At 41.9% G+C, this 12,657-nt stretch overlaps 1 protein-coding gene across 1 annotated transcript; it reads left to right on the top strand.

Moving 5' to 3' along the window:
- The first annotated feature begins 9,608 nt into the window (after nucleotides 1-9,608).
- CARTPT (CART prepropeptide) lies at nucleotides 9,609-12,215 on the top strand. The gene is made up of 3 exons (XM_082724275.1): nucleotides 9,609-10,298; nucleotides 10,713-10,796; nucleotides 11,676-12,215. The coding sequence occupies exons 1-3, from the start codon at nucleotides 10,140-10,142 to the stop codon at nucleotides 11,781-11,783; spliced, it is 351 nt and encodes a 116-aa protein (XP_082580401.1). The 5' UTR covers nucleotides 9,609-10,139; the 3' UTR covers nucleotides 11,784-12,215.
- The last annotated feature ends 442 nt before the right edge of the window (nucleotides 12,216-12,657 follow it).

Here is a 12,657-nt window from a genome sequence, read left to right as displayed (position 1 = left end):
CAACTTATGTTTATTTAATTTTACTTTTTTGGACAATCATTGTAATACAGTTTCTAATAAGGTTCCCATTAATCCCTGGCCCCTGATATTCATGACTTGTGTCATTTCCTGCCCTTTAGCATGGGCAGAACCCCGGGAATAGAATATGGCAAAAGTATAAGAGGTCACTTCTGACATCTTGCCAATATCCACTGAGTTATCTTGGAGGAGGATTCTGCCTCTGTTGAACCTTGAGGTGACTGCAGCCCCAGTCATGTTAAACTTATGACCACAACCTGTGCAGTTGCTAAAAGAGATGATTTAGCTAAGCCATGCTTGGATTCTTGACCCACAGAAATGGTGAGATAATAAAGACATGTCTTCAGCCACTAAATGTTGGGGTAATGTGTTATGCAGCACAGATAGCTAGTACTATCTATAAGATGGGTTGATAGGTATGGTAATCTATATACTTGAGTTGGCCAGATAAAGCTAAATTTAAAATAAATAAATAAAATCTAAAAAAAGATTATGTTGCAGTAACAAAAGACCCCAAAAATCTCATCGGCTTAAATCCACAGAATTTCTCACTCACACTGTATGTCCCTGAAGCCTGGTTGTAGCTCTGCTCAGCATTTTCTTCTCTCCAGAACTTTCCAGAAGTTAGAAAGTCATAAAGGATATAGAAGTTAGAAAGGATATACTTTTGTAGGAGTCCAAAGTATAATCCTCCTCCAGGAAGGGCCACTAAATGCTTGTGAAGAGTAACACATAACAGACCATTGCACAGCGGTTCAGGGGTGGAGGAGACACAGACTGACATGATACACACCACAGCCTCAGATGAGTAGGGGCCCTAGAACCTGTCCACGAGGAAAGTATGATTGAAGAGCTGTGTTTCCTAGAGAAGGGTAGAAAATGAAGGTAGTGTTAGGCACTAAGGAAAATTGAGGATTTTTAAAAAAGTATTCCTATAATCTCCATTGTTTTCTCCCTAAGATCCCCATAAATCATGAACTTTCTATGGCAAATGCAGCTTTAAGACACCCCCCCACTCTGTACCCCTCTTCTGATGAGATTTCCCTCCCTAAGATCTTTAAGCTTCTACTATACAGACATGTAAGAGCTTCACTTGTCTGTAATCCCATTCATAAAGTTAAACTGGGTTTCTAAACACCTGTCTTCCTGTAGTCCGTTAAGAGGAGAAGAAAGCTTGATACATGACCTTGGGCAAACCTGCCATTCTCTGGGCTCTTCTCAAATTTGTACTCTAATCTCACCTTCTTGAGTAATAACCACAGTCCCTCTGGGCTTTCCGAATATATGAGGGGAGCTTAAGGAATGATTCCTAGCCCATTCATTTCAGAGGCCTTACAGACTGGCTTTATAGAGGCACTTTGATGGGAAGGGCTCAGATCTGAATGTCAATACATCTAGCTTGCAGAACAAGAAAAGTTGGGCCTCACTTAGCTGGTAAGCCATGCCTACATGATGGCTCTTTTGTTAAAACCAGAACCAGGTTAAACTTCTGCTGATGCACAGCAGAGAAATGTCAGGGCTGCAGGTTACCTAAAGAATACAGGAGGGACTTGTCCAGGATCCTTTTTTCCCATAAAATATACTTTTGCCCTTAGGCCCTGCCTCTTTGGATCATGCCAGATGGCATTCTTTTTCTCCTGAGGTTATAGTTTATGTCAGGAGAAATAGATTTCACTTCGATGAGTTCTCAAGGAGGCATAGAAAAGTCCCAGAATCATGACTGTAAAAGTGACCTTAGATGCTATCAAAACCAAACACTGCCCAGCACAGGAGTCATGTCTGTGATCTGGAGACTGTTGATCAGAAACAGGTTTTAAATTTCCCAAGATTCTTTAGGATTTGACCCTATCCCAGTTTTCTTTCCATATCGCTTCATAGGGAGTATGTGGGAAAAACACTGGAGTCCGTAAGAAGGGGATAGAGACCATAGCATTCTTCCTAGTGACAGCAAGTTTTGTCCTTGGCATAAGTTGTCCATTTTGCAGCCGAAGTACCCTTAATTGTTGGAGGAAATGTTGAGAGAGGCCAGAGTCTGGACCCCAGAAATTTACATCTGAAACGGACTACCTGTGAAACAAATTTATCACTCTCTGGCATACTTTTTCCCTGATAAGAGGGAAATAATGGTGCTTTTAGATAATAAATTGGCAGTACTTTTAAATTACTCGATGAATCTCTTCTGTAATAAATTGTGTAGCTGTCTGCAGGTCATTAAACTGCTGTCTGAGTATTAGCTTTCATTTCATAGCACCTAACTTTCTCCTTCTCAACTGTGTATCGGGTACCATGCTAAATACTGGGGGTACCAAGGTGATTACATGTATTCTTTGCCATCAAGGGTTTCTTTGTCTAGCTAGTGAGATAGCCAGATGATAATATACTGCATGTTGGGTGTTTTAGTAAGTACATGTATAAAGGTTTATGGAAATGAAGACAAGGTAAACCTGATGGTATGATGGCCAGTGGATGACAAAGGTGTCTGATAAGACAGATAAGATAGGTCTTGAAACATGAACTTTTTATTTTATTTTTAAAAGATTTTATTTATTTATTTGACAGAGATTACAAGTAGGCAGAGAGGCAAGCAGAGACAGATAGAGGGGGAAGCAGGCTCCCCGCCAAGCAGAGAGCCCAATGCGGGGCTTGATCCCAGGACCCTGGGATCATGAACCGAGCCGAAGGCAGAGGCTTTAACCCACTGAGTCACCCAGGTGCCCTGAAACATGAGCTTTTTAGATGTTCAAGGCATGGGAAGGATGTTGCAGGCATAGAGAAGGGCATGGACAAAGGCAGAGGTATGAACGTTCAGAATGCACATGGTCGTCAGTGCGTTCCTCTCACGGTAACACTACACTCCCTTTTACTTGGGTTGAGCCACTTTACTAGTTCTTCAGGCAAATGAGTTGGAAACCAGTGAAATATCACTTCTGGGCCAAAGCTTTTAATAGCTTGTTCAAGACTTTCTAGAGCTCTTTTGGCACCTCCCTCTCTGGAACACAACCAGCAATATCAGACCTGGTGATATTCTGTCATTCTTGGTCCCTGAGTGGCCATGATGAATGCAGTACTTCATTAACCCTGATACACATGTAAGGTGAGTGAGAAGTACATCTGTTTTTTCTCAGGTCACCAAGATTTTGGAGTTGTTTGTTATGGTAGCATAACCCACTCTATTCCTCTCATTCAGTACAGAAGTAAGAAGTAATTATTCTATATCCATCAAATAAAATAGAAGATAATCTGCTAGGACTGGTTGGGAGAGGAGGAAAAGGAGATTGGAAATACGGGCCAAGATCAAACTATGAGAAACTTTGACACCATGCTGGAGAAGTCGACTTGAAATTATAGCCAACGAGCAGCCATTGAAGGATTCACATTGCTCTCTGTTAAGTCACATAGTTCATCTCTTAAGGCATCCTAGTCAGCTACTTTAGTACTGATGTACACTTCCCACAAGTTTAGGTGCTCTGGATCCAGAAAAGTTAGAGGAGACGACGGGATACCTGTGGCATAGAAAGTGTGGGCTAGGTGTGCCGTTCCTTCTGCTGCATTCCGGGTGTGCTGTGCAAAAGAAGCCAGAGAAAGATTTCTTTGTCCTGGGGCAAGTATCTTTTCATTACTGATACCTCCCTATATCTGACATGGGCTACTTTTATTAGGCAGACCTTTTAGGTAAAAAAGTTTGCTTTTAGTGTTAGTGTTTTGAAAATGGAATTCTTTGGATTCACCTGTGTTTCTACTTCCTGTTCATTGGAATGATCTATTGCTGCTCTGAATTTCCCTTTTCTGCTCTACTGTTCCTTTTCGGTCTTGTTTACCCAGCTTTTACATTATCTATGTACCCTAACCCCCAGCATCCCAGGCAACTCAGTTTCCCTAGATGTCCTTGCTTCTGAGTCTTTGCATATATTGCCTCTCTGCCCCCAAGACTCCAGAGCGGGATGTTTGTTATTGTTGAAATTCTACCTTCCCTCTAAGACACTGTAGTTCATACACTATTTTTCATGATGTTTTTTCTCTCTAGTGGGAATTAATCTCTGACTTCTTGGGGCTTCCCTATCTCTATTAGAACCCTGACCTCACTGAGATATTATATTATGAATTTTTATAGCTATGATAAGACCCAAATATCAAGGGCAAGAACTGTGTCTTATTTATCTCCACAGTCCTCATAATACTTAGCAGTGCTATGAACATATTGAATATTGAGACTTTTTAAAAATCGAAAGCTTTGAAATTGAAAGGTTTTTTTTTTTTTTCTAAGTTGGCTCCATTACTGCATGGAGTCCAACATGGGGCTTAAACCCCTGATCCCGAGATTAAGACTTGGGCTGAGATCAAGAGTCACGTGCTTAATTGACTGACCCAACCAGGCACCCTGAAATCAAAAGTTTTAAAATTGAAATCTTTAAAAAATTAATGGAAAGTTTTGTCTAATTTCTCTGCTTTGTTCCTTCATGAGCTGTCTGTAAAGCATGTAGTCTTTCCTATATCTCCAGCACATCCCAGTTGAGCATCAACTCCAAGTGTCCTTTATTTGCACATTATATTCTTCCAATTAGTGATAAAGATGTTTGGTTAGAATAAAGGGAGCAGGGGCACCTGGGTGGCTCAGTGGGTTAAAGCCTCTACCTTCGGCTTGGGTCATGATCTCAGGGTCCTGGGATCGAGCCCCGCATTGGGCTCTCTGCTCAGTGGGGAGCCTGCTTCCCCCACCCTCCTGCCTCTCTGCCTACTTGTGAATAAATAAAATATTAAAAAAAAAATAAAGGGAGAAAAATTAAATTTTAATTTAATTAAATCAGAAAAATTTAATTCCAGTATAGTTAACATACAGCATTATATTAGTTGCCGTGTATAATGGAGTGATTCAACACTTCCATGTGTTACTCAGTGCTTACCGTCATAAGCATATTTTCAACCCCCTTCACCCCTTTTAGGCACCCCACCCACACACCTTCCCTCTGGTAACTATCAGTTTGTTCTCTGTAGTTAAGAGTCTATTTTATGTTTTATCCCTTTTTTTTTCTTTTGCTTGTTTGTTTTGTTTCTTAAATTCCACATATAAGTAAAATCATAAGGTATTTGTCTTTCTCTGATTGACCTACTTCATTTAACATTATACTCTTTAGATCCATCCATGTTGTTACAAATGGCAAGATTTCATTCTTTGTTCATGGCTGAGTGATATTCTACTGTATGTGTGTATCACTTCTTCTTTATCCATTCATCTGCGGATAGACACTTGAGCTGTTTCCATTTTTCAGCAATTGTAAATAATGCGGCAACAAACACGGGTACATACATTTTTTGGGAAAGATTTTATTTATTTATTTGACACACAAAGAGAGATCACAAGTAGGCAGAGAGGCAGGCAGAGACAGCGAAGGGGAAGCAGGCTCCCCATGGAGCAGAGAGCCCGATGTGGGGCTTGATCCCAGGACCCTGAGATCATGACCTGAGCCAAAGGCAGATGCTCAACCAATTGAGCCACCCAGGCACCTGTACATATATCTTTTTGATTAGTGTTCTTGTATTCTTTGTGTAAATACCCAGTCGTGAAATTACTAGATCATGTGGTAATTCTATTTTTCTTTCTTTCTTTCTTTCTTTCTTTCTTTCTTTCTTTCTTTCTTTCTTTCTTTCTTTCTGAGGCAGATAAAGGTTTGTTTTATTGAATAACTGATCTGTGTAATTGCTGAGGCCACTTTGTATAGCCTAGTTATCCAGAAGCTTCTTGTGTGCCTTTTCTGCCTCAGCTCATGGATGTGTTTGATGAAAATACACTTGTTTTTGAACAGGTTACCCTGAGCAGGCGCACAGAATTCTCATCCTCCTTATCCAGGTCACCTTCTCAGACATTTGAGCCTTGGCAGTACCTTTTCTCTTACTGATGCCCATATGCCTGTCTTCCGCCAGACCAAAATGTTTCTCCAGCCCTTGAGTCTGGGAATGGATAGTTACAGGCTTCTGGATGATCAGCCCATCCTTGATCAGTTTCCAGATCTACTTATGGGAATTGACATTGGTAATTTCATTGAGGTCCAATCAGGCCTTGTTTTTTTTTGCCACAGTGGAGGACACTGGAGGCAAGCCTTTAAACTTGAGCATGCTTATGGCTGTAGCCACATCAGTAAAAGGAAAGTATTTTTAACTTTTTGAGGAGCCTCCATACTGTTTCGCATAGTGGCTGTACCAGTTTGCACTCATAACAACTGTGCAAGAGTGTTTCTTTTTCTCCACATCTTTGCTCACACTTGTTTTTTCCTCTATTTTTTATTTTAGCTATTCTGATAGGTATGAGGTGATATCTCATTGTGGTTTTGATCTATACTTCCCTAATGATGAGTGATGATAAACATCTTTTCATGTATATGTTGGCTATCTATACTTCTTCTTTGGAGAAATATCGGTTCATGTCTTCTCATTTTTAAGTTGGGTTTTTTGTTTTTTGGGTGTTGAGTTGTATTATTTCTTTTTATATTTTGGATCCTAATCCATTATCAGATATGTAATTTGCAAATATCTTCTCACATTCCATTGGTTGTCTTTTAGTTTTGTTGATTGTTTCCTTTCCTATGTAGAAGCTTTTAATTTTGATGCAGTCCCAGTTGTTCATTTTTGCTTTTGTTCTCCTGGACCAAACGGAGAAAGTTTTGCTGTTAGACAATACTTGGTTGGCAGAAGGATGGAAAGGGGTTTAATGGATAACAAAGTAGGTTGATATTTGAGCAATAAGACAACCCAAAAGACCAAGTGTTATTTTAGGCCATACAGGAAAAGAAATGACTCAAAATTTGAAGAAGGAGGGAGAGAAAAGTACTAGTAGCCTACTTCATCTTAGGAGGAGTGGTTAAGAGAGTTTGTCTGCAGTATATCTCCGTGGATACAAGCTGGTCACTGATTCTATTTTGTGAGATGGTCTGCTTCCTTTTTCTATATCTGAGATGAGAAATAGTAACTAGATCCAATTACAAACTTTTCTTGCTTGGGGGCATCAAAGGTTTTTTGTTTTTGTTTTTGTTTTTTTTTCTCCCTGACAGAGTCATTATAAATTAGCAAAAATACAGAAATTCTCCTAACAGTGCATGATGTATGAACTGTAGGACATCTCATACTTTTGTGCTCTGCCTTGTTTTAACTTATATAAATTGTCTCAGGAAGAAAACTGCCTACATCTTACCATATCACATGCTTCCTAAAGACAGTTTATTAAATAATTCTGTTCAGAGATGAAAAAAGCATGGTGATATCTAAATGACCAAGATACCTCTGGCTTGCTTCACAGGATTGGGGTCGTTTTCCAAACCCATCAACTAAATGTAGTATCCTTACATGAAGATGAGCACCAACCTAACATCAGTAGAATTAGAATTTTTGAGTATTTTTCTTTTTCTTTTTTTTTTTTAAAGATTTTATTTATTTATTTGACGGAGAGAGATCACAAGTAGACAGAGAAGCAGGCAGAGAGAGAAAGAGAGAGGGAAGCAGGCTCCCTGCTGAGCAGAGAGGCCCTGATGTGGGGCTTGATCCCAGGACCCTGAGATCATGACCTGAGCCGAAGGCAGCGGCTTAACCCACTGAGCCACCCAGGCACCCCTTGAGTATTTTTCAATAGAAATAGCACAAAAGAAAGGTTATTGCTTGTGTCTGGATAGAACACAATATGAGAGAAATTATTGCATTGGGAATAATTCCATCTCTGCAGAAGAATGGACAAAACCTCATTAGGGCTATATTCCTTCCAAATTTTAGAATGTTTTTATTGCTGGAGATCATTTTTACAATGAGTGCCAATATGTCTTTGTAAGGTTTAAATAGTAAAATGTGCAGCCACTAAAGTTTTACTGTATGGAATCTAAAGGAATGTGTAAAAGGCAGACCTGAGGGAGTATTGGATTAATTTTCAAGTTAGACTGACCTTAAGGAAGAAATATTGTGATGCTGTTAATATGCATAATATTAACATATTCCTCATCAGGTAATTACTTCTTGAACTGCTTTCCAGTGTGCATTTGAGTAACAATTAAATACTTGACAAATGAAATAAGAAAACACATATTATATATTAACTATTCCAGTGACTTGTATCACCTGCCAAGGAGTAAATCTGTGGGATAATAAATTGGTAGATACTTTAGATTGGGTGGTCAAGGACATTTAAATTGACATTTAAATGATAAGGAGCAGTCAACTATTTAGAAATGTAGGTTCACTTTTCTAGGTAAGGTAAGGGCAACCTCAAAGTGGGAATGAGCTTGACCTGTTAGAGGACCAAGAAGAAGGCCCCTGAGATTAGAGTGGAGGGCCTGAGGCAGAATGGTAGGACATGAAAGTGGAAAGAGGTGCAGGTAATGTAGTACTTTGTAAGTCAGGTTGAGGAATTTAGATTCAGTACTTAGTAAGATGGGAAACCATCAGTGTATTTTAAGGGTTTAAAAACACTCTACCTGGTCACGAATTATGGATTAGAGGAAGGCAAGAGAAGATGTGATGGAACTGGAAGTAGGCAAGATGTAGGTTGGGGCAACTGTCCAGAACTGGGGTGGTAGTAATGGGGATGGAGAAAAGTGAATGGGGGTTCGAAGGGGTTGAAACAAAGAAGGTATGGTGAAAGAAGCCAGGTGGGCAGGCAATTAAGACAAGCCTCTATGTCTAAGTAGGGAAACAACACTTCTCCTACAGGAACTTTGGTTTGTATTCAAGCTGTTAAGGACCCTCACTTTTTAAAAAAAAAAAACTTGTCTTCCCAAGTCAGTGAGGACTTGGCTCGTCTGTGCCTTCTGATCTCTAGAGATTTTTCCATAATCAAGGACTTGGATTTTTCACTCCCTTTGCTATCTTTCTAGACAGGTTTCTTGGATATCAGGAGTGGGTGGTAGGTAACAGAGCATCCAGGGATAGCAAATTTGCTCTAAGGAACAGTTGAGATAATGCACGCAGCCACGTACCTGGGCAGTATCACAATTCACCAAGGAGAGGCAGGGAGGCTTAGTGCTTATTGTGCTCCGAGCTAGAAGTTTTACATATCAAATTTCCTTCCCCTCTTGTGAGAACTTGTGAGGTGCATTTTTTAAATACCAATTTTAGGGGGACCTGGGTGGCTCAGTGGTATAAGTCTCTGCCTTTGGCTCAGGTCATGATCTCAGGGTCCTGGGATTGAGTCCCTCATTGGGCTCTCTGCTCAGCAGGGAGCCTGCTTCCCCCACCCTCTCTCTGCCTGCCTCTCTGCCTACTTGCGATCTCTGTCAAATAAATAAATAAAATCTTTAAAAAATAAAATAAATAAAAGAGAGAGAGAGAGAGAAAGAGAGAGAGGTAGAGAGACAGAGACACTCAAATAGGTTATTTATTTTGCCCAGAGGCACACAGTGGTGGAGCCAGGACTGGAATCAGAATGCGTCTCTCTGTGCTCCCTACATTACCCCTGAATTGGAATTAGTCTGTTTTCCTTCTTTTCTCATTACCACATAGATTCCATGAAGAACACATCCTGGGGAAGGCCATGGTTTCTCTTTGTTATGTTTACTATGTTTGCCTCCCCTAGCCCACATGTGCCTAGTAAAATGCTCAGCAGACAAACCTGCCAGGAGGCAACACCTCCTACTTGCTGCCACATACGGGGCTGGGGTGAGAGGCAAGGCAAGGCTGGTGAGGTGGATTGCTTTGCTGCTGTTGCTTCTGGTGCTTCTGTTGCTGCTGTTGCTGCGGCTGCTGCTGCTGCTAGGGGATGGGGAGTGACTCTATTGCCGGTGCCTTGGCTCGAAGGCATTTTCCATTTCCTTGCCCCCTCCTCCTCCTCCATCCCTCAGCTGTCGCCCCTCCGTTTCAGCTCAGGCCCCTAGGGGAGCGTCTCTTGCCGAGGGGCTGACAGCACTTGGGGAGCAGGGTACCTGTTTTCTGCACTCTAGCTCTGTGCGCAGAGCTTCGTTCGCGGACGCCTGGTGTCCAGTGGGCACTGATGTCAAGCGGTGGTGGAGCACTGCCTACAGACGGTTGACCTGGACCCTCCTCCACACCCACTTCCTTCATCGCCCCCTCCCTCTTGCCTGTACTTGGGCTCTGGCTCTCTATAAAAGGCGGGAGCGTGGGGTGCCACCGCAGCTCCGACTTTCAGCACCATGGAGAGCCCCCGTCTTCGTCCGCTGACCCTCTTGGGTGCCGCCCTGTTTTTGCTGCTACCTCTGCTCGGTGCCCGTGCCCAGGAGGAAGCTGAGCTCCAGCCCCGAGCCCTGGACATCTACTCTGCTGTGGAGGATGCCTCTCACGAGAAGGAGCTGGTGGGTAACTCCCGGACCCCCCTTGGCCGCTGCCCGATCGCTTCCTTTGTACTCGTCCGTCTTCTTTCCCTCCTTCCCCACCCCCATTGCCAGAATCGGGGTGCAGAGAGATGAACATAAAGCCCAGCTTCCATCGGAAACCATCTGGCGCGCACTGCTTCAGCCAGTTTGTAGAGTGAATCCCTTGTCCCGGGCCCTCAGAGCAACAGGAGCCTCAGTGACTAAGGGACTTGCAGTCAGTATGTGAGACAGTGCTTGCTACGTTAATACCCCTCAAACGTCCCTTTCTGTCCCTGAAATCCCGGGGCGTAGTGTTTTTGGTTCCAGGGCTCTTGTAGCTAGTGCTGGGAATGAGCCGCTGGTCTGGGCTCGCAGCCAAGGCAGCAACTTCGGCTCCGGGGCGGTGTGTTGCAGATCGAAGCGCTACAGGAAGTCCTGAAGAAGCTCAAGACTAAAAGTATTCCGATCTATGAGAAGAAGTATGGCCAAGTCCCCATGGTAAGACTTTGGGGTCATCCCCTCCTTATGTTTTAACAAGAGAAAATATATCACCTTGAGTCTTATACATTGACCTTCTTCCCTAGGACTTGGCTAAATCAGGTATTGGTTTTATAGAAATCTGTGGTCTCCCTTTTGTTTTCCACCGCCAAACCATGCCCCTTGGTTTCTAAGGGCAAAGAGTAGAATGGCCATTTCAGAAGATCCAACAGCTGGTGCCAGGAACCAGCTCTTGGGTTTGTATGAAAAGGAGTGTTTCTTGAAGATGAGCTTTTTAAAATCTCATGAAAAATTCTCTGAATTGGAAAAGCCCTTAAATCTACTCAGTTCTTCTTCTCCCAATTTTCTTCTTGCTGTCTGAGGCACTGCCAGTTTTTCTGATCTATGTTTTAAGGTTAAAATTCTTGATTCCCCACTTGTCACTTTCCTTGGGGAATTACACTTGTGCATGCTACACACACACACACACACACACACACACACACACACATTCTTCTTGGGATGAGAAGGCTGAAAACAGGGAGTAGAGGCTGTGAGAAAATACAGTTCTATTTGTTTATTTCTTAGAAAAATGTCTGATTGATTATTTTTCTTTTTGATAAACAGCTAAAGGAGCTAGAAAATGTAACTCCCCCCCCCCAAATAAAAGGTAGAATGAAGTAGAAGGGGTTCAATAATTAATTTTTTTTTTCTTTAATGTTGTCTCACTGAAATTTTAAGGCTCTCTGTGTTTCAGGTCTGACCATACTTAGAGCTCTGGTGATGGTGACAGGTTCCATCGATCTCTCCCAAGAGGCAGACGTTGTGTTGATGGGGACATGTGCCTATTGGGAGCTGGGTTTGCTTATGTGGAAAGACCACACATTGTGTTGTTTTCAGTGCCACGCTGGGGAGCGGTGCGCCGTGCGAAAAGGAGCGAGGATTGGGAAGCTGTGCGACTGTCCCAGAGGAACCACCTGCAATTCTTTCCTTTTGAAGTGCTTGTGAGGTGTCCTCCTACCTCCCTAAATCCCCACCACCCCAACTTCCCCTGCGAGGACCACACTCTCATCCCTGGAGTTTGCCTTTAGCAACAAAGTTTGCATTTCCCTCCGAGGGTTAAGGGGCTCTTTTCCTGCTGTTCCCAAATAAAAGAACACAATAGACATTACTGTGTGAAGGATAATGCCTTGTATGGTGTTGATACATGTGCAGAGTATTCTTTTCTTATTCATCTGACACACTCCTACATATCTTGTATCTTCTGGTAAAGAAGGGGAACTTCGCTTTGAAAATTGTATTTTTGTATGTGGTGTAGCAGGAAGAAAATTAGGTTTAGTTTATCTTGGTAGATGACATCACAACCTGGAAGATGACCCCAAATGACACAAATTGCAGCATGTACAAATTATACATAATAAAATGTTTTTAATAATTGCTCATAGTGTGTCGTTTCTATGTCATAAGTAATTTGAGTAAGGATGATGGAATTAATCATGCTCTTGTTTTCAAAGAGAAGTATTTTAAAAATAGCAGTCTATTGGGAGAACAACACCTTGGCTCTAAGGAGTTTTCATCATTAATTGGGAGATTGCCGCACAAGTATTGGTGCACTGTTTTTCTTTGATTGCAGTGGGGTGTGTGTGTGTGTGTGTGTGTGTGTGTATGTGTGTGTGTTAGTTAACTGGAGATGGTTTGAGTTGAGCTGATGGGATAGTGCTTATTAAAACCTTCAGTAGACTCCTTAATTTTCACAGTGAGAACAATAAAATTTAAATTTTTTCAGATGTCAGCCCCATTAAAACCAGTTTAAAAAATTAGGATTTTTGTTTTGGCTACTCCTCTTTTAGAAAATATTCATTGATAAAAAATGGATTCTTTG

The sequence above is a fragment of the Mustela nivalis genome (genome assembly GCF_964662115.1).
Source record: "Mustela nivalis genome assembly, chromosome: 3".
Classification (NCBI taxonomy): domain Eukaryota; kingdom Metazoa; phylum Chordata; class Mammalia; order Carnivora; family Mustelidae; genus Mustela; species Mustela nivalis.
The sequence above is the reverse complement of the archived record's forward strand: the minus strand, read 5'-3'. Positions and strand labels throughout refer to the sequence as shown.